The sequence below is a fragment of the Antennarius striatus genome, chromosome 18, assembly GCF_040054535.1.
Source record: "Antennarius striatus isolate MH-2024 chromosome 18, ASM4005453v1, whole genome shotgun sequence".
Lineage (NCBI taxonomy): Eukaryota > Metazoa > Chordata > Actinopteri > Lophiiformes > Antennariidae > Antennarius > Antennarius striatus.
The window spans coordinates 13,524,257-13,547,598 of record NC_090793.1 but is presented as its reverse complement, the minus strand read 5'-3'; the positions used below and the strand labels follow the sequence as shown (position 1 = coordinate 13,547,598).

The 23,342-nt window shown below is 39.2% G+C and overlaps 1 protein-coding gene across 2 annotated transcripts in view; it reads right to left on the bottom strand.

Annotated features, from left to right (window-relative positions):
* LOC137612093 (solute carrier family 22 member 23-like) overlaps positions 1–18,120 on the bottom strand; it is a 31,495-nt gene extending 13,375 nt beyond the window's left edge. The window contains exons 1-4 of one of the 2 annotated variants that reach the window (XM_068340425.1): positions 18,009–18,120; positions 17,386–17,932; positions 10,643–10,746; positions 10,407–10,561 (exon numbers count right to left, since the gene is read on the bottom strand). In XM_068340425.1, coding sequence (XP_068196526.1) covers positions 10,407–10,561; positions 10,643–10,746; positions 17,386–17,823 — 697 coding nt within the window. In that variant the 5' untranslated portion in view covers positions 17,824–17,932; positions 18,009–18,120. Of the gene's footprint in view, positions 1–10,406; positions 10,562–10,642; positions 10,747–17,385 lie in introns of both variants that reach the window. The other variant, XM_068340426.1, reaches the window with a different exon arrangement.
* Between the last annotated feature and the right edge of the window lie 5,222 nt (positions 18,121–23,342).

Here is a 23,342-nt window from a genome sequence, read left to right as displayed (position 1 = left end):
CTGGCTAAAAACATAATCTGCTGGGTGGACTTGATCCTTCTCCACTTCCCCATTTAGGGCATGTTTTTGCAACATCAAATAAAGTTGCTAGATCAGCATCTACAGTTCATGGAGAGTAGAAAGACTGTTGTGGAAGTAAACTAACTAGAAAAAGGTTCCTCGTGTTCAGTTCTACTCTATCAGAATGGCACTGATTCATTCACCCAACCATTAGCATGCACACCACATTGGCAGCCAGTAACCACAGGCAGTCAAGCCCTTTAGTTACTTCAGTGTAGAGGATGGTTTCGTACCAAACCACAGAAAGTGAAAAGTGTTGCAATGCTGCCAATCTTGCACTGCCCAAAACCATTGTCAAGCTCCATCCGACTGTTTTTGTTACTTTTTTCTTTTCTACTGGCTTTTCTGCCGTCCAGGAATGTGATCCCTCTCTAGATAGGCTTTTCAAGGTGACAAGGCCAGCATAATACAGTGGGTGTCAGCAGCCTTGCTTCATTCCAGTGTAAAAGATCGGAATTTCAATTAGGACTTGCCCCCTCTGAGGACATGAATAATGCTCTCTGTTCACAGACACTATCGCAGCTGGAATGACAAAGCCAATGAGCTGAAAGAAGGGCAATGAGTACAAGGCCTGCTGGGTTTGAACCAACTAACCCCAGAACCCCTTTTATTTGCTGCTGTGAGAAACGTAACAGTTCACCAATTATGGACTGCATGGGATTATAATTCTTGGACGATGAACATGGCGTCACGGTCACTGAACAAGCCATTGCATTGTGACTCGAAAAATGTACAGCATATCCTCTGATGAGCTATGAGAAAGTGGTGACACACTGACACAGACGATGGCAGTGCAAGTTACATAACTGATATGATGACAATAAAATAAGCATACATGTGTATTAAACATTTCACGCTGAATGTTCAGAATGAGTACCACAGTATTTGGAAAAGGAAAGGAGACCTAAGTCCTTTTACTCCTGCTGATACTAATCCTCCACAATCCACTAGATCAGCATTCCCACAATACCATGCTGCAGCCCATGACTCACAGATCTGAAACTACCATTACACTTACTGTCATGTTACATGCGAGACATTCAGTCAAAATGACGACACGGGGATTACAAAGGTGACAAAAGGAGTAGTACAGTCTATGTAAAAACACACGTAAAAGCATTTGGATGCACACTGCACACAGTAGAAATTACACCGACGGTTATCAATCCTTTAGCCAATTAATGAGGATGATAATCCTCAAAGCAGCTTTGGCTGGGTTGCTGTCTTTAGCAAAAAATGAAAATGAATCAGACTCTCTGCTACATGCCATGGAAGCTCTAAGGGATTCTGAAAATCAAGTAGGCCAATTGTTATACAAGTGAAAGACATTCTTATAACTACTAAAAGCACTTAGTGTGGCCACTGCCTGTAGCCGAAGGCTAATGTCACGACCTGTAACTGGTTACATGTCAATATGACCCCATGTCGTAATTTTACAACCATATCCTTGTTTCTGCATTCATTAGGTATAACGTAATACTGCTGTTTCGCTATAGAGAGGTTTTCTTGCTGTGACTAACTTTTATGGCATGATTATTATTTATTTTCAGCAGCACCTGGAGTAGGTGTACCTTCAAGTCTGCAGCTATAGAAATTTCAGGTGTCGCAGGTGTGAACCACAGAGCAGGTGTGTCGCTGCTGTCACTTTTTAGCTGCGCTCCTTTTTTTGTGACCTCTATATTTGCGAATCCCAGTGTCAAACATCAGACCCCACTACAGATCTTCAAAACACCGACCACACATGACTCAGTCAGGGATTAAAGCCATGACTCGCATCATGTATAATCTGTGCCAACCTTGAACAACCCTATGTTACAAGGTCATTGTGCTGCAAGGCTTTTTAAAGTGAACAGGTGAACATTTTTTAAATAACTTTTTGATAGCGCAATTGTGCAGGACTGTGAAAGTGTGAAAAAATTGAAGTAGAGTGTGAAAACTGAAAGTTGAGATGAAAATTTAAATTTTGCCTCAGGTTTGTGCCTCTTCATACCTGGTTATATGTCCCACAAAATGGACATGTGTATTAAATAATAATTTTCGGAGACTTTCCTGAGTTCAAATGTCTGTTAGAGCATAGATTTTAAGACCATCTGACTCCATCACCAATGATTCACATTGTATTCATCATCTTCAGAATCATGAAATCATGTCAATCAAACACACACATACTACAATGACTACAAAAATATGCTAATATACTGCATATACTAAAACAGGAATTAAAGGACAGCAGCTGTTTACAACTTCAGAATGTGTACTCAGATCTGGTTGGTAGCTAATACTCAATCAGAAAACTGATTATTCTTATTTATCAAATATACTGTATATTGTATATACGGTATTTAGCCCAAACTAACAGAAAAAATAGCCCACGTTGCCCCTTTCCTTATCAGCAGAAACAACATTGATTTATGCTGCTAATCTCCTTTAGAACAACCTGTTCTTCCTAACTGAACTAGGCGGGACAGACAGGCCAAACTCAGTACTTGAGTGGGTTAACAAAGAATGCTGATAGCCATTGTTGTAATACTCAATAGTTCCAATTTGGGGTTTTGGGTTTTGTTGAGGAAACTTACACAAAGGCAGTTTGGCTATGTTGAACCTGCCTCATGTTATACCCCCAGTGCAATTGCATGTTCTACATGACCCAATCTGAACACGGCTGAGGTAGAGTTATTTGAATGCTTCCAAAGAGTAACAGACATGTGCAACATTCTCTGCAAACAGATCTTCCCTGGTCGGTAGCCAGTGAACCTTGGCCTTTGTCTGGAGTTACTGCATACTGACGTTTAAGTGCACTCTCAGCTACATAAAGTGACTACATAAGGGGAAAAAATCAAACAGTGTTCTGTCTTGATTAAAACAGATAATTCAAGGTAAATAATTGGAAGCTCTGAAAGTAAGGCTTTGAATTCCAATAGAAAAATAATCACCTAAACGCTGTGGCAGAGACTAAATGCGATACAGGACATGACTAGACCTCCTCTCTTGAAAAAAGACCAATGTCGGGCCAATTACAGCTTGTAATATGCTTGCGCCATTTTTTATGGAGTTGATAGGTGGAAAATGTTTCACTAATAGTAGATAACTGAGGTTTCTTACACTGTTTGCAATTATTCTGGCAATTGAATTACTTTAAAGCTCCAATTGGAGATTCCATTGTACATTTTCTCTCATCTTTGTTAATAGAATTACAAAAAGTATTCCCTCTTCAAAGCACTGAAAAGAGGCTATGGACAAAGAATAATCATATTCAATGATTGGTCCCCTATTTAGAACTGGAAAATATCAACTAGCTGGCCATCTGGACTTTTTTCCAGATGGCCATTTGCTGAAATTTCAGCAATAAAATCATGAATAAAACTAAATTAGGAAGGTACTTTCCTGTGAAGACAGCTGTGTAACAATGCTACTCCATTAAAAAGAGCAAAATAGAATCAACTGGACTAGCTTAAGCTCCAGCAACTCTCCCACCCTCACTGACATGGTTATCAGCAAGGAATGAAGGAACTGGCTTTTAGGGGAGACTCCAAGTTAGAAGAGATTTCACACGAGGACAAGTTCCAGGTTGGCTGACCTCAATGATTTCATTGTCCTGAAAAGCCTTTGATTCTTTAATCAAAGTGCGAGTGTGTAAAGTGCAAAGGTTGTCCCTGCTGACAATGTAATGCCTTGTCACTGGACTTCACTCAGTACTTTGTACAGTGAGATATAGAGATTATATCATGCAACGTCCCTCACAAACTACAGAGGTAAGAAAAACACTATCAGACAATCCAGTCTATTTTTAAATCGGGAAGTTGTATCATCAAGTAAAGACAGAGTAAAAGCAGACATAGAATATGTAACCTAGTGTTCAGAGAGGAAGTCTGCTTTGCAACAAACAATGCGGACTCATCCACAAATGAGGACTTTAACCTTCTACAGTGGAAAATCTCTTTAACCTCACATGACTGGAATGAACTGTGGAGGAATGATGAGGATGCGTCAGTCAGCATGTCATGGAAAATACCTGTCCTAACCTGCCACTCTGAACGACTCACGATTGTGTTCAGAAGATCCTAAATACTCGGAATGAACATAAAGTTTCATTAGTAAGTTCAGTGCCATTGTAGAGAGCTGTGGTCCAAAGGAAAACTTCATGTGAATCCAGACTTTACCTAACATTAATTCACTTAATTTTGAATATTAGCACTTCTAGACAATGTTACTTTTGTACTTTCTAACCTGTTAGTTCACATCATATGTGACCTGCAAGTATTAGAATGACTCTTGGAATTATTGTTGAAAAGTTAACTAAATGGATGAGCAGAATAAGCTAATTATTGTTAAACTTGCATATCACCAAAACTATTAACTTGATTAACCAATTATGACACATGCTGAGAACACAGAGATGGACAAGGGACAAACTCTCATCATCTGAATCTGTGCTTCCGTTCCTATATGGCCTGATTTACGTGATTTACTAGATTCATGATTTGATGGTGCAGCGGTGCTATGATCAAAAACCCTTCTGTAGGATCTTTTCCAATAGCTGACACGAAAAAACAGCTATTGAAAGGATCACCAGAAGAAAATGGTGTTGGCCCAGGGTGAGATTTTAAATGGCAAGCCATTGTACCAAAAGCAAACAAGGTGTGATGCACAACTCAGCTTGGCCATGATCTTCCATAACCGTAATCCATAAAGGAGACAGTGTTAAAAGCCTCGGTCAGACCCACAAAGTAGTGAAGAGGCTCATGTTAGATTCCTGGCACTTCGCCTGTAGCTGATGGGCAACAAAAGTCCAGGTATTAAAGTCTAGGATAGTCTGTTAAGTGCAGACTGGGTAGCAATTACTACTGCCAACTCTAACCCACACCCACATTCTTCTCTTCTGTGATGACATTGTTACATTTTGTAATTCTTTTCTCTTAGTATTTGAGTGTTGAATAATAATTGAAAAATATCAGATCCCTGAAATGGTATAGATTTAAAACTCACTTAGCATTTTCTGATATGATTGCTCTTTTCATTCCTCCTTCATTTCTCTTCCATCTTCATTTCCCAAACATGACAAGTTTCTATTAACTATAATTGGACACATTAAATATATTAAATATTAACACAACTGAGGGATGTTTGGAAAGGAAAATTAATATTTGTGTCTCAGTAAGGAGTCAACACAAAACCATAAAACTAAATCAGACAGTGGCTCTAATTGTGGAGCATTGTGTCACACAGATAAAGTTGAGGTTTTTCCACATTCATTTTCCAAATTTTATACTAATTAAATTACTGCTTTCTCTTTGAAGGGAAAATTTTATAAGACAGTGGTGAGGCCAGGCTTGATGTACAAAATAGAGACTGTACCACTGAAAAGAAGACAGGGCACCGAGCTGGAGGTAGCGGGAATGAGGTTGGATAGGATCAGAAATGAGTTCATCAGAAGAACAACCAATGTGAGATGTCTCACAGATGAAATTAGAGAGATCAGACTTTAATGGTTTGGACGCGTCCAGGGGGGAGCTTGTGAATATAGTGGTAAAAGGGTGTTGAGAATGGAGCTACAAAAAAGGACAGTAGTGAGAGAATCCATGATATTGATATTAGAGAGGAGGATGCAAAAAGACTTTTTTAGTGTTCATGAACACTAAAAAGATATCCCTGAAGTGTGTCATTATGTAGACATTTTATCCTCCAATTCGGCATTACCACATGCAGCAGTCATGAGAATCTAAGTCAGAGGTTACTGACAGAATCACAAAGCGAGTTATGATGCACAGCCCCAGACTATGCCAGAATCATGTGGTTTGTCTGCTCTCTGACTACTTCCCTCTATGTATGTCTTTCTAACACACACGCCCATGACATGCATAGGCCTGCCACCTCTAACTCAGATAAAGAAAGTGAGCAAGACACTTCTCCAAATAAGTGTGGAAACATTTGCTCTGTGCAGCAAGGCAATCATTCGGGACTCTTGCCTTCATAAAGTTCATGGTGTGACATTTAAAAAAAAAGGCTTGCACATAGTGAAATAAACTTGCTTGTATACACAGATTTTAAAATAAAAACTCAGTTTTATTCACTATTCTCTTCTAGCTGAAAAAAACTGAACTGCTATACAGTATATCATAAATATATCAGAATTCAGAGAAATTTTGAGAAATAAGGGTGTATGAATTATAGCCCAAATAGTTAATGTGGATGCATGATATAACCTGTGTAAACAAAAAGCTAGATAAAATTAGTGCAAACATAACCAACGGAGGGATTGGTTTCAACTTTCATTTCCGAGAAGTGTCAAACAAAGCGTCCCACAAAGTAGGGCCGTGTAGTTCATAATGAATGACAACACTGGGAATACAGAATACCTCTTTTAGCCACTTATGAAGCAAACAAAATTAACATCCACAATGTCTTCAAATAAAAATTTTGATTCACTCAGTGTATTCATCTTGAAGCAATTCTGGAAGTACAGAATGGCAGGAGGATAAATAGCGTAACAGAGACCACACATGCTGAGAAATAAGGGCAAAGGTAGCGACACAGCACCTATATAAATATGCAAAGCTCAAACAAATGTCTTCCTCTAACTCCTGCTTGTTGATTTTACCTCCCTTTACTGGACCAAGTGTTTCATAGGGAGAATAATGATATCCAAAAAATCCAAAAAAAGACACTACTTTAAACTAATGGTGTCTCTCAATTAAAAAAACCCCTCAATGCATTAATCACAATAGGCTGTGATTAATCATCATTAGTAGATCATTTAATAGCATTTCATTATAATTTGGGAAGGATCTAAACAAATTTTGGGGATCTGACATCTAATCTTAGTTTTGAACATCAAAAATGAATAGTAGACATTATTTGTATAGAACCAAATGAAAAAATGTAGTAAAGCGATGTTGGTTAGAAAATGAATGCAAAAACATGTCTTTAGATTGTTTTGGAAATTAAAATGTCACCCAAAAGTTCATACCAACACCTCTGCTTTTCTCCGCCTTTTTATTGCCAGACAATTCATGAATTTTAGAGTCAGGAGTTAGGGATAGTGTTAGGGCTAACCCTAACCCTAACCCTACGAGGAGTCATCTGAGGTGATTTACACAATACATTGGCTTAGCATTATTTAACCAAACTAGTGTGGTTCTTTTCACAGACCTGCACCTGCTGCACTCTGCTGGGGTAATCTGACATAAATGCTTGGTCCTGTTTCAGTGATAGCTTCCTCTCCAATGTAAGCGAGCTATGCAGATGATTGGGATCAAACTTGTGACTTAATTCATTCACAACAAACAAGAAGAACACGCTAAGGTTACACCTAGTGGTCAACCACGTTCTAACTTTGAGTGGGACTGCAGAGGTAAAGGTTTGCATTAGGCATCCACACAGATGTTGTTCAGTTGATCCAGCATTAACTGTTTAAGAGGCATATACCAAATGTCTAATATATACTGTAATAAATGAAGTTGTGTGAAAGTGAATTGCACTGGTCATTGAACTGCTGTGCAGATCTTGTACATGTGCCGGATAATCTTTCACATTTGCATTGTATTGTAAAATGCAAAGATGAAGATGACAGGTTCATTTAAATTTGATATGACCCCACTGTACAGCTTAGCTTCCAGTTTTTTTTTCCTTCCTCCGTACCACACTTTCTTCTTTGGTCCAGATGAAGACTAACTGGAACATAAAAATGTAATGGAGTGAATTTGAATGACAAGAATAATGAGGGGTCCTTCTTTAACCCTTAACTGGCCCATTACTCCCTTCTTCCCTGTATTCTCTTCCACTTTCACAAACCTCCCTCTCTACTGGTCAATTACTGTGGCCAAAGAAGCATTTAAGCCATCCATTTCTGACAACAGAAGAATATATATAACCTGTATCCTCATTTATGTGGCTCATCTATGAGCATCACGTGACATCCCTTCTGTGCTTTAAAAACTTATGTAATAACCACAGACATCATCTTTTTAAACCTTTACTGTGAAGGGAAAATTCACATCAATGGAAAGGATTTTACTGAGAACATTACAGTCTCTTCTTCCACCCCCTCTGTCGTCATCACATTATTGATTAGCCGGAGCAGGGCTGTAAAATCTCAGGAAAATACATATGTCAGTGATAAATCTAAATGTACATCAAGCAGTTTACTTCAAGGTTGAGAAGACCGATCGTTACTAGGTAATAACAATTTTTCTTGACAATTTTATTTGGTTTACTAAATGAATACACATACTTCAACCTCATCAGATACTCATTAAATCATTGTATAAAGGTAACTTCAAACCATTAGACTAGCCTTTATGACACAGTCTTGTAAACTAATTGAGGCTTTTCAGTACGCAGACACTGTCAACCTAGAAGAAATCTAATGAATTTCCGTAGGGAACGTGAATTATGGAAAATATATAAGGCTCATATGCATTCTTGACACTTATCTAAACTCTGGCGCCATGCTTCTTTTCCTTGAATTCTTTTACCTTCAACAAACAACAAAAATCAAAAAGGAACAGCCTTTGGTTTGGTGTGTCTCTCTGTAATGATAACATCAGTAGCAATGTACATAAAGTTAATTAATATGGCCATAATAAAAAATATTAAAATGCACGTTCATCTGATTGACTTATGTTTAATTTCTTGAGTCTTGAATTTAAAAATAAGGTAAGTACGTAGAATGTAATGGCATATCGATTTTGATTAACGTTCAATAAATTCAACCTTTGTATTAGATATGCATAGTTGGTAGTTTTGTATGAGATTCATTCAAAGTTGTTGTTGTCATGTTTATGGTGGCATTTCTGTATTAAAATGTCTAAAAAATGTCATGAGAGGTTTGAAATTAATTTTGCTGAGTTGTGTACTGGCATGATCCCAAATGATTCCAACATTGTTCAAACAAAGAAATCAATTACTTTCATCAGGTAAACATTCAAAATGTCAGCTGATTGTTTGTCAAACCTTTCCCCAGAGCAATTAATGTCCAATAACAGTTTAGAACCACAGGATTTTAATTTGAAAACACCTTCATTGGTGTTTTGATAGTCATACTTTTTTTCACATTTCTAAAGGCAGAGCTGGAAAGATATTGGAGAGTATTTGTTGTACTTAATGTAGGTTTTGAATTTTAGCATTACTTTATCCTGGGAGCGGGAATCAAACTGCCTAACATTTGCTAGCCACTGTAACCTAGCTATACATTTATTTTTAATTTTATGAACTGTATTAATCCCTAAAGGGAAATTAGGAGCCCGCTCTACATACAGGTTAGTAGTTGAATGCATCTATATGTACTGTGTACAGGCCCATAACACACACACACACAAGGGGCCTATGGGCATGCAGGTGAGGGGGAGGTAGAGCAGCAGGCAGTTCCTTCTTGGTGCTCCTAAATGAGCAACTTGTAAAAGGGCCAGCGCCTTGCTCAAGGGCGCTTCGGCAGCGCACAGGAGGTGAGCTGATGCCTCCCCCTGTCAGCTCACACTCCAAGGTGACTGGGCGGGAGCGGGAATCAAACCGCCGATCCTGGAACATTGGACGACCAGCTCTACCCCCCGCTCTACCTGACCCACTGCCGCCCCATAGCAAATGTGCCAATATAGAAAATATAGCAAATGTGCCGGGGATCTATTCTTTTTAAAATCAGTAAAATCAGTAAAAAAAAAAAAAAGAGAAGAGATATACCAGTAGTAACAAAGATAAAAAAGTAAAAGCGAGGCAGCGGTAGGACATGTGAATAAGCACTTATGCAACGTGGCACATTCACAACACATCAACAGGGATGTGTAACAGATGTTGACAAAGGGAGCTCATTAACATTTAAAGGCCCGCCCAGACAAACACCTTTTTACTCCAGAGAGTTCATTTCAGCAACATTTCAGCATTTCGAAATTCATGTTCATGGATCAATTTGGGGCAATACGCATCAAATATAGAGTAGTTGGACATCTGACAGTTTGAAATTCATTAAAAGGAGTGTATGTGACCCTTAAGCTATTGTTAAGGTCCATGTACTGTATTTCTGTGTCATGTTCTTGAGAAGGTTTCTAGGATATCCAAAGTTGTTTAAATCAATCTCTCAGAACTCTCAGAATCTCAGAACTGAAGAAGCCTCTTGGATGAGAGGTGAAATGTCTTCAAGAAACTTTTTTTAAGTTCAGTGGATTGATTTAAACAACTTTGGAGAACCATGACCTGGACAACTGAGAACCTACAGACATTGTTTCTAGATATCATTATTGAAAACTTCCACACATGCTATGCTACAATGGAGAGCTTGACAGGTGTAGTAACACTTGTCATTTGTCAATGCTCAGTATCAACTTAAAAATTTAGGTTAAGACATAAACACTCACTGAGGAGGTAGAGAGAAAGGACGATCCCCGCCAGGCAGAATCCCTCAAAGAAGCGCAAGGTGCTGAACATGGGAACATTGACTGAGAAGGCCACAATCAGACCAAAGACCAGCATGAACAACACTGATGTTATCAGTACTCGATGTCGGCCAAACCTATGGAGAAAAATGTATCACACCTTCAATTTCTATGAGGAACTGACACACACTATAACTTCATGTTGCATAAACACTTACCAGTCAGCAAGGATTCCACACACTATGTATCCAAAAATGGATCCTACCAAGAGAGAAAACTTTGCGATGTGGACTTTCCATGCTGATTCGCACACCAGACTCCACTGTAGAGAAAAATAAACACATAGTAAAGAGAAACATTCACAACTGTAGACAAAATGTAGAAGTGAAAAGTACATTTTTGGAAGACGACATATTTTTATATGTAGCTTTCCATTTCACTTCAGGTCTGACGGATCCATGGAGGATTATTGCCACTTAAAATACAAACAGTGAAATGTGACAGGCTTAAGTGAGCAGCAAGATGGTCTCCTAAGATATTCTGTTCTTGTTTATTATTTCATTTAAAATACATTGCACTAACTTAAAAAGACTTTAAAAAATAATTGTTTAATTATGACTGTATTGTCCTCAAACACAATATATTACTATGTTGCTATATAACTTAGCACAAATATAACTGATCTTTAGAAAATGAATTAAGCACTAATTATTTTATTCATCCTTTAAGCCTCCACGACTTTGGGTTGAAATGGTGTACAGTATCACCGTCAACTTCTCTCTTTGTGTTAGTCCTTGAAACTCTCTACCCAGATGGAATCCTTGAGTGCAAACAATGCAATTTGCCAGATTTTGCATGAATCAAGCATGTCGTTATATGTTTCTTTTTTCAGTAAGAGGAGGGACATGAGGCAACAAACCTCTTGGAGGGCGATGCAGCAACAAATGTCATTCCCTGTGGAGCAAGTGCACTTCTTATGCATTTGAACTGCTTGCCAAAGGAAATTCAATACCCAGAAAAATCTATTCAAACCTTTCTGACTGAGGGTCATCTGCATAACTGGTCTCATCAAGAGGAACAGTAAATGAATTTCACATAGGAGGACGATATTGGGGGCCTTTTATTGCACCCTTTGCCCTCTAGCTATCTGTGCAGGTAAGAAGAACAGGAACGAGCAGACAGAGGTGTGGCAGCCATAGAAGGTGTATCGTATGACAGACTGGTCAGCCTTGATTTTGATGACGCTTCATCTGAGCAAAGACATTGAAGAACTGTATTTCTGTGACACAAAAAAAATAAATAATACACACCTCTACTGATATTGAAATGTATAGTGCGGATAATGGCATTTTTCTCTGACAGTCTTTACTCTCTCTTGACCTCTGCCATAGTAACCTGCTCAGAATGGAACGCTCCTTCGTTACCTAGAACCAACCAGTCGTCACATGATCAAGGCATGCCGCTCATTCATAGTTTCAGTATCGACATGAGATGAGGAAAATACAAGGAAAGGCAAACCAGTTCCGGTTGCACAATCAGTGCATAAGCACTGGTGTTTAAGAACTGAAGTTGCACTAATTGAGATTGTGACCAAAAAAAGCACATAAACTGAAATGAAACTCTGAGTTTGCAGTTATGAAGTGACAGGCTCTATGTGGCTGGATGACGACTCACGTCTGTGGGTGACCACAGACAGATGACCTAAGCTTTACACCAGAATAAGCATGACAGTGTCACATGCCACACATTGTGTACTAATGCTGCTTAAGAAATAGCAAGTGTTGTAAAAATACATTTAGAAAGAAAAGACGTGATAGATTTTGACAGCCACTAAAGACATGATAGATTTTGACATCACTAAAGTGATCTATTTCGAAGCATCAATTCACCTCTGTTGTTAACCTACTGACCAAGTTGATACAATCAGTAATGGGCATCGACGCTGCTTCTATTACTGTACATGTGGAAAAAATATTTACTGAAATTCAGACATAGTAGGGCAAAGTAATTCAGGGAACACAAGAAATTGAGATTTGGTCCATGCACAAGTCCAGTCAACTCAGCCTGTCTGTTGTGGCCCATTATTTCTGTCACTTGTAGTCTTGTCATTGTCTTGCTCATTTGGTAGTAATGAATAGAAGGCAGTGCTAGGTTTAGGTGCATATGAATCTGTTAGCTTATAGAAAAACGCAGAACAACAAGGGGCCAGAAGCAAATCACTTAAAACCCCCAGTTTGTCTGCTGACCTCTCTGAAATGCCTTGGTCATCAAAGCCCGGTACACACCAGTGAGTCTAATGAGCTCTGATGAAGGCGCTCTCAGCTACAGCTGCACATTTCTGTGCTCAAACTTGAGTGTGGGGTGGATGGGGTTGGGTGCTCAAAGGAGGGGAGTGGAGAACAGCAAGGAGGGAGTTGGAAGAAAGCACAGGAGGAGGAAAGACTATAGATTATGCAATATAGAAACACCATACCAAATGAGATGGAGAGAAACGCAAAGAATAAAGGCAAGTATGGGAAAGATATCTGAAGGTACAGAGAGGAGGGGATTGTGTTGAATTAAGGCAGAAAAGAAGACGGCAAAAAACACAGAGAAGGATTGCTGCATAGTTACTGCCCAGCAACAGACCATTTTTATCAGACTCCCTCGGATTCCAAGTGGAAGTTCAAACATCATTGCTTCTATGAAGGGTAGAAATCTAATTACATGGTAACAGATTACGGTTGTGAGTAAAAGAGAATGACAAAGTGCTGCAATTTTAGTCTTGACTTCCTATTTATATTATTTTGGTGGCCATACCCAACTAAATGACAAATGAAAAAGCGACAAAAAAACAACTCATCAATGAGATCTGTCATGAATGGACAAGTAGTCAGCAGTCAAACAACATAAATTCCATCATATATTCAGCATAAACTAACTTCAACATCTGCTGAGGCTCATCGATCCCAAACAGTTCACCCCTCCCCATTACAAAACGGCCTCCTTATCAGAAAAAAGCAGCATACAAACATAAAGCCTCCACAGAGTTTTATCTTTAGGTCACAAGTATCCCTGAGCGTCATTGTGTGCTGACTAGATATCTGATCTGGGGTCAACGGTTATGCAAAATGGAGACTGTTTTGAAGTGTCCCATACTGATCTGGGGTCTGTGGACAGAGCCAGCTGGGTAAACACTGTAAAGGGACACAGAGAGGCCTGCATGGGTGTTCAACTCCAGTATCATCTTTCAGCTCTATGGGTGTGCACCCTCCAGAATAGTCACACAGTGTCTGGGTGTACCTGCAAATGTGCTTTTTACCACATACTTTATATGCCTCAACACTTTCACACAGTGATATATCCTGTCATCTCCAAAAAGTACAAAATGTAACTGACATCCCTGATATATGACAGTAACGCTTGTACACTAAAATACTGCTGAAAGAATAAAACAATGAAATGTGCAACTAGGGTTTCAAAAACATCAGACAGATAGAGAGAGGTAGAGAGTAATAGATAGACATAGAGAGGGAGAGATACTATACATAGATAGATAGATAGATAGATAGATAGATAGATAGATAGATAGATAGATAGATAGATAGATAGATAGATAGATAGATAGATAGATAGATAGATAGATAGATAGATAGATAGAGTGATATACTGTATAGAGTGATAGAGTGATAAATAGAGACAGACAGAAGACAGTCAGACAGACAGACAGTCAGACAGACAGACTCAGACAGACAGACAGTCAGACAGACAGACTCAGACAGACAGACAGACAAAAGCACTGACTGGAGGACATATACTACATAACAATACAGTAAAAAGAACAATTCAAACTAAATGAATAAAAGTACAACATGTAGTCCAGATAGCAAGGGGCCTACACAGTGGCACATCCATCTTACATTGTAAGACATGTCATTGTCACAATTGCACCATAAACACCCTGGTTCCACCACAGTGTAGCAGAAGCCATCTCCGCCCCTCTTCTCCTGAGAGATTCATCGTACCTCCTGATGGAACGGGGCACAGAGGAGGTGTGTTGAGCGGCTCTGTGACAGTAGTCTACCACTGAAGGACCTCCTCTGCTGAGAGAAGGTGGGGTGCAGGGGATGGCTGGTGTCCCCCATGTTCTCCCTGACTTTGGACATGGTCCTATTTTCCAGAACTGTCTCCACAGAGTCCAGGCTCTGATTAACCACTGTGCCCACTCTGCTGTGATAGCACACAGCAGAATCAAAATTCAACCGATGCTATTGTCAGCTAAATCTGACAGGCTGTGTGTTTGTGTGTCGAAGTATGTAAACACTAGATATTTAATATTGTGATTAAAAATAATTAATCACAACCAACTGTGTTTAACGAATTTAAATAGTTTAAAACCACTTAACTTTAGGAGAGAGTTCAAATCGTACATCTCACTGTCCAAGAATCCTATTGCCTACGCCTTTGTCATACTAACATCTTAAAACATGTTTTTTTCATACACACAAGCCACAATAATAAAATTAATATAATGCTCAACTTATCAAAAAAATGTTTCCTCTTGATCAATTAAATGAAAATAAAACCTGACAATAAGCTGCTCCTTTTCTGAGATGAATCATGGTCATTTTAAATTGCCTGTTGTAGGGCAATGTGAAGTCATTTACAGTGTGCCCTCGCGCAGGATGCTGCCATAGCTTTGCACCAATTGCTTATATTTTATGGAAGGGGAATCCTACAGCGACTTTTAGAGATCAAAGTCATCGTCAAAATCCACATGCAGCACCTCTGATCAATAAACAAGAGTTGCATTTGCGTCTGCTACGGCTAGCAGTCTGAATGGGGAGCTGCATAGGCTTGGTAGAATAGAGAAGCTAATGATACATTATCATTTCTAAGGCCAATTAAGTCAGACCCTGAGGAAAGCTTAGACTCGATTAGAATGGCTCTCCACATTAACCACTTTGGATCATTCGCCACCTTTCAACCTTGTAATGTTTTCATCACGGCATTCTTTCTGAGCCTGAGACAAAGAGCGAGAAGAAATGAACTCCTGTACTCTTCTGGCTCCTTAAAACCTCTGTGTGCTGTCTGTGTGCATACTCAGACTATGTGTTATAAAGGGTTAGCAGTCATGTGTGGTTACAATGCTGTATTTCTGACAAAGCCACTGACACATTTCCCCAATGTTGGCACTCTGCTCTGTCCTTTAAGGGATCAAAATGTCACAGATAGCTGAGCCCAGTCATGTGCTCTTATGCCTATGCAATCCAAACACAGGGAGAAACGCAGAGTCATCAAATCCTTAGTACTGTCACATCCCAGTGTCTGCTAGAGAGGGAAGGAGAGGCCTTAAAGTGTGCGACACTTACAAACGGTAAAAATTGGTGAATCAATTCTGCTCCATTTTTGGCTTCATTTTTGGATTCCTGTGCAGACCGTCTGATTCAATTTCCCCTGACGGTGACCTTGTCAGAATGTGGACTGCATGGGTCACAAAGACAAGCACAGCCAGAGACATTCTTGCAAACTGCTCGAGCCTGTCACCCTCACCGATTTGCAGATAGTGTCAACATGACATTCTCTGTATGTGTGCAAAGGAAACAAATACTAGCATCTGTGGGCTATAGAAGCAGTGTGAGATGTGGGCCGGCTGTGTTTTAATACAAAAGCCTTCAAATTAGAATCTTATTGATGTTGTTTCACCCATGGAAGGACTTCTCTTTTTTTTTTTTTTGTCATACAGATATGTCAAATTTATTCTAATCATAATGAGTTCATATTTGTAAATTAACAAAATCTATATTGTTCTTCTGCCATCTGCATCTGCCCAAAATTACCCCACAGACATCAAGTAAAATCAGACTACAACTGTCCCATATTGGATGAATGGCAGACTGACAACGTCATGGCTGCATTTTATCTGCAGGATTTCAATTGAGAAAATATCACTGATTAGCTGTTGGGACTGATGGCGTCACAATGGATGCAAGCTTCAGGGGCCACAGTGTCTTCTTGCAGCTGACAGATACTTGAAAGCCTCACTTCTTATCCAACGCTACCCGATAAGCCTTTGATTATAGTGATGCCGTGGATTAAAACTCAATTAATTGTGAGGTTAAATTCATACTAAGTTTTCAAAATAAAAAATAAAAAACTTGGTGTAGCCAAATTAATGCTGGCAGTTATTATGGTTCCATTACTGATTGTATGTATATGCCTGTTTTAAGAATAGCAGTATGGAGAGTTAATCAGATTATCCCATTAGCCATAATATCAAGGTCACTCTGAGAACAGTGCGGATTTAGGGTGAACGCTTTTCTTGTCACATGAAACTAAAACTTGAGGCAGTGACATAAGCATGTGGCATCCAGAATGGAAGAAGAGCAGACAGAGGTGATGACATACATTGAAGAGCCTTACTGCTCTACAGATAGCAGATCTGTGATAGCTGCAGGCCTATATTCTTCTCTGCCTGCCATGTGCAGATAATACTTCTGCATGACGATAAGGAGAAAAAGGACCTAACGACATCACATCACACAGAACACTAGAAGAGTATATCATGGGTGTTTGTTTTAGGGCAGGTATAGGGCAGCTGGTGTTTGACCAAGGATGGAGTTGTATTATTCTAGAGCATACATTGATGACCTTTGCCCCGAATTAAAAGCTGTGTCTACCACGTTTGTTACCACATCCACTGTGCCAATGGCAGCGCGCCACCCTGCGCGTCAGGTATTGATGCCTGACAGCTGGCACCATGCAGACCCTCAGCTATACATGTGACTGTTCTGATCGATACATAGAAATCACTCTAGTGCCGGTATAGAGAAATGCACCGCCTGATGCATAACGGAGACATAAACGCAACCACAATCCAGAAGCTGTCTCACAACACGATCAGGGCGCAATTCATGAAGAGGAGCGCGCTGGTGCGTAAACGATGTTGATTCGCACATGTGATGACGAACCGTAGGCTTACCTTGGTGACAACGTTCTGCTCTAGTCCCGTGTCCATCTCGAACCTCCACTCCTTGCACCCACATTGCATCTCGTCCGTGTCATTGTGGGGGCCGGAACTTCCATCGGCATGCATAAAAAGAGCCGGCACGTCGGTGATGTTCGTCGGTCTCTCTAGCGAGGAGAATCCCGTAATCTGATTTGTACCGTTCTCCAAAGGCTTGATACATATGATGTTTGGCTGGGCGAGGAGGAAATTATCCGAGTACTGGCTGAATCCGATAAATAACGCCGGGATCCATGTCAACAAGATCAGCTGTTTCTGGTACTTCCCAAATCCCCCGAGAAACGGGAGCACGGAGTTGTCGACGCGTCTCAGCAGCTCCGGAGCCGTGTTTTCGGGGGGCACGAAGCCGTTTTCCGATTGACGGCACTCCAGGCCGAACAGCTCCACGGCCATCGCTGTTTTGCCGACAGTTGCCTCCTTCGTGTGTAGCGAAGCCGGGTTGCAGTGCTACCCCCTGTCGATCCCACAATGCGTCAGTGGCCTCAGCTCCGTCCGCCAAAACCTGCGTGCAGTCAATCACAGAATTTAGTATTTAGACGCACCTCTTTTTTATCTGCAAGGAAACACTTCAGACTCACCATAAACGAATGTGACACTGAAAGCGAAACGTCAGATCCGATATTAAATGCGGATTACATTTGCGATCGCAAGCAGTACCTTGTGAAACTATTCAATGACCGCGCATGTCTGTCGGTCAGTTGAGGAAGAAGGACCTTCCTCGGGGCGCCACAGGTAGACACACCTGCTCATAAAGGTTTTCCCGTTCAGACGGGACCGACTGCACGCCAATATGGCCTCCTTCTGTTGGCGAAGTCTTGTTTGTTGTTGTATTTTTTAAAAAATGCAAATGCAGCATAGCCATGAAGAGCACAATGGACGGACATGTGTCATCACGCACAGGTTTACTTCACATAGATATATTATGGCCTATGATTAAACATACTTCATATTTACTTACAACACGTTAATTAACAATTGATTGAAAAGTTGTTGTTTTTTTAAAAATTGTGTTTAATGATTTCATTACAATCACATTTTCAGTGGAATTCCTGACATAGTAGCTGGAGGAGTGTTAGTCCTCCTCCTAACACCTCAACATCTTTTCTCTGACATTTGTCCATCAATGCAAGTTCTACTTCCTGTTTGTACATGAGCGTGTTTTTGACTGTAAATAAGTAAGTAGATTAAAACAAAAAATAATGGGGGGAAACTGCATACTGAGATAAATATGTATCAAATAATGAATGTGGTAAAAACCCAGTTAAGACGGCCGTGACCATGGTTACAGTTTTTGTTTTGGTAAAAGCAGTGCCTTTCTATGCCAATAGTAGCAATTTGTGGTTATTCAACCATTAATAATCAATGTAGTCCTGGTGATATTCAGGTATATCGATCCGAAAGAGATGCGAAGAAAGTTTTTTTGTTGTTAGTAAAAAGAAAATCTTAAAGAAGTTATGCTGGGAGATGGTAAACACCAGCCAACCTTGGAAACCCAAATTTTTATAAATTAGTAATAAAGCAATAAAAATGTATTCATTAACGCCAATAAAACCCCAGCTTCTAAATCCTTTCTAAATTATGATCAGTTAGAACGTGGTTCAACTCTTAAAACAATGGTCCAAACTTTTTTAAATCTTTATAGTAAAATATTTGCAAGACGCGTTGACTCATTTTAATGCTCAAAATTAATGTAATTAGTATGAGATTATCATTTAAAAGGTAAAATTATTTGCCCACATTCGGCTGAAGGCATTGTAATATTCATATATAAAATTGTTATAAGTGTATTACTGAAAATATTTTCAAGGCGATGGTTACAAACATGCTTTTTCCACATTCAAACACATTTTTTGAAATTATTATTCTCACCCAGAATTCATATCAACAGAGAAGTCCTCAGTTCTAACCATGATTATTTTGTGCTGTGGCTTTTGTAAAGGATTAAAGGAATGGACATTTGGGACTGAAAAGTAGCCAGACTTCATATTAACAATGCTTCACCCCTCTGGCCTAAAAGTGTTAGTGCATGCTATTTTAGTGCATGTTGTTTTGGTTTTTGATTTCTGGTGCTGAATTATGCAGAATTTACTATTAACTTTGAAGATTTGGATGGAAATGTATAAGATTGATTTTTTTTTTTTTTTTTTTACAAAATTGGGTAAACCGCACCATAAAGTGTATGTGTGTGTGTGGGGGGGGGGGGGTGCATTGGCCTCATCTTATTACATCCTACGTAGATAAATACACAACTCTTGAAATCTCTGTATGAAGTTTGACACATCTTAGTGGCCAGAGGAAGAGGACTGAGGGCCCCTGAATGGCCCTTGCAATGTTTCGTTACACACTGCTGACCCCTGCAGGTATACTTGAGCAACAGCAGTGATTTATTTTTAAAAAAAATAATAATTTCAATAATTTAAATTTCAAAAATTATTTTCATAAACTCTTACTCCAGCAGCAACTTGTCTTTCAGATTTGCACTGTTTTTTTTCAATATTTGTTTTAAGAAAAGGTACAGATGTTGTTTGATGTGAAAGTAGTCTTTCCTATAACTTAACTTGCATTTACAGTTCTCAAAGTAAGTGTTAAAAGTTGATGCAAATAGTTAAGTCTTCAGACTGTTGTGCAACCATTCTTGAATGAAGCATAAATGTCTTTGGTAAAATTAATGGCCTTCCTTCTTGTGCCAGATGCTGTCCTCTCTGGGAGGTAGCAATAAAAAGCATGAATGACCAGATTTAATTTATCTATATCCTTTACAATTCTCAGGAAACCAAGGCAATGCTTTCTTTTATAGTGTGTGCAGAATTTGTCACGTGGTTGTGTGCCAACAGAAACCAGTTGACCGTTGTACCGTCATCTCACTGTTCTGTTTGTTATCATTGAAACCTGCTTGTTACCCTCCCTGGCAACTAATTTCAGGTGTGTCCAGGACTCACCCTTAGGCATTACTGTGAGTCAATGACTATGTGCACGTATGTGTCTGTTCTGCAAACCGACTGTTACACAGAAGTAGTAAAACTGAATTTGAATCAAGAGGTGTGCCTGTGCGCTCAGCAGTGAATAATCTGGGAACATTCTGATGTGGATGTGTGCAAGTGCACTATTTGTATTCACAGTCCAGTAACAGTGTTGTGTATCATTGTCTCTAAATAAATAAATAAATAAATAAATATTTCAGAGTTTCAGAATACATCCTGAAGTATCTTAACTTTTACGACAACAGCCCATCATTCTAGTGCAATTTGTGTTAAAGTTCACTGGTTGTGTGATTTACTACTTTGGGGTTATTATCAATATAGATACAGAGGGGAAACAATAGTTTCTTTTCTGTGTTTTAACAGTGTATAATCACAAATATACACCTGTCTAAATATTGTGCTGTATTGTTAATGGAGTACTGCATACTTAACATTTAGCTCAAAATCACAGTAAGACAATATTGTAATGACTGAATAAGCAAATTTAAAATATTTCTTTTTTGTTTTTTCACCCAGGTAAAAAAATACTGCAAAATGATATAAGGAGATTGAGTACTTTCAGGATTACTCAGATGTGAAATGTAAAATATATATGTTAGTGTTATTAATCCGACAGATTGTTACTTTCAAACATTTTTTCTTGAATGTGGTAAAAACAATGTACCTTTTTTTAGTATTGTTCTATACAGCAGTGGAAAGTCTGAGAAATCATTGATGACAGATTACCTGAAACGCAGACACCGACACGCATTAATAAGCGAGACAATGATTATTGTCTTTGCACATTAATACACCAGCTGTCAGACCTTTTACACTGTGTACGTAGTGAGTGATGTCATTGTCAGGGTCTGAGAATGATATCAAGTCAGAGCCTTCAAGTGTCAACAGATTTTAGTCACTGTGAATCAGACATGAACTGGTGTTACTCCTCCACTGTGTTCATTATTGAAAACAGACGTCTAGTTTTTTATTCCAGATGTCTTGTAGATGTGGGTTACACATGAGTGACAAATTCCTTTCGAGTCACAAATCGCTTTGCAACCAGGAAATGCTGTGAACCACATAAGTCTTCTGCGCAGAGAGCAAACAGATAGTTAAATATTTACTCCCCAGCTGAAGAGACACAAAAATGCGCTTTTACTTTTCACTTTGATATAATCTGTGAGAATAGTTATTACTGAACAAGAGTATAGTCTGAGAAAAACATAAACAACAGAGGAAGATAAAGCAAAGGGTGAAAAATGAATCATCCCTGCAGTATTTGCCACACCTTACTGTGACAGTCGTGAAACTTAAATCTCCCAGAAATACGTGGACATTTGCAATAAACATGAACATGCAAATATCGGCAGACTGTGGAAAGACCACACACATTACTCTTGCAAAAGCAAGGTTAAAGGACTAGCATTTTCTTTTGGAGAGCATATAATGATGTTTCCAGTTAATCTTCACTATCTCATGACACAAAACAGACACTGGTTCACTGTCCTGATGTTCAGTGCATTCCTTGGCATACAGTAAATCCTGTTATAATACAGAAGTTTGTTATTTCTTACATGCTCAGCCCTTCTGTGTGTTTTTAACATCCACATGTAGGAAGGACAGCATCTTTGTGGGTGTGTTTTAGTCTGTGAGGCTGGTCTTTCAAGAGTTTTTGTTGTAATTGATGGGACTGCCTACATGTAACAGTCAGTGTTTTAAAGTTACCTTGCTGAAACACCCAGCAGGGACAAGTCACGTCTGGCTTTTCAAATAGATGCATTCAAGCAGTTTCAATGAATGCAAGAAAGAGAATAGGCCCAAATGGTTTGCAGATTCCAGTCTAGGGTGTTGGTTTCATAATGTTGTCAGTTCACTCCTTTCCTCCCTCTCCTCTTGTCTCACACTTTTTCTTTCAGTCACCTCGCTATATGTGTAGTAATGTGTTAACCGTGTGTGCTGAAAACACCAGAGGGCATAATGTGTCTTTCAACAAAATCAACTGTTGGTTTTTTTTCTCCAGGATGAGTAAAGATTGTAAGATGAGCTTATTTATGAAGACCAGCACAATTTGTGAATGTTCTTCACTCTTTTCTCATTCATTATCATATGTACACATGAGAAAAAGAAAAATACTAGTTGATAGTTTCACATTTTCTTCAACCCACTACATTTTGAAAATTTCCAGACCCCTATGCATCGCCTTCTTATCATAGCCGGCTTTCTCTTTTCAAACATCAGACACGCCTACCTGTGCTGTGCTGTGTGCACAAAGGAATGAAGACGTAGCAGAAATGATTAAAATATGATTTGTGACCTTGACTGTCTTCTTCAGGAAGCAATGCACAATTCTAAACTCTGAAACAGACTCGTGTTGACCTGCAGTATGTTAAGCCTGGCAAGAGAAAGTCTGCACAAATCTTATCTGTACGGGGGATGAAATATGTTGGCCTCTGTATACTCTCAGTCTGAATTTGCAACAGACTTTAAGTGAATCCACTTTAATGATCACCCTAAGATAAGGAAAGTATTTAGACAATGAACCACAAATGCACTTGCAACTAAAAACAAATCCTAATGTGGTTTCCTGTTATAATAAAAATCTAAATCCTGTATTAACTCAGGGGAATTTTTATAACAGTAAATAGTAGTTATCTGCTGAACTTTGTATTTTTACTTTCACATTTTTTAAAACTTTTTTTTAAGACAGCCTGTTCACTTGATTGACAACTGCCTCTCCTCCACCTCACACAAGCCAAACGTGATCCACTGTATAATAACAGCTCGTCATGTTCGATTAAGAGTTTGATTGCAACAGAAACTTGAATTTCGCATGACACGACATCCCATCTGCCCAAGGCAGGCAAGTGAGTGCAAGAGCGTTCCAAAAAGAAAAAAGAAAAAAAAACCAAACACGGCAAGGTGTGGTTCGCTCCGCAAAAGCGTCCAGCT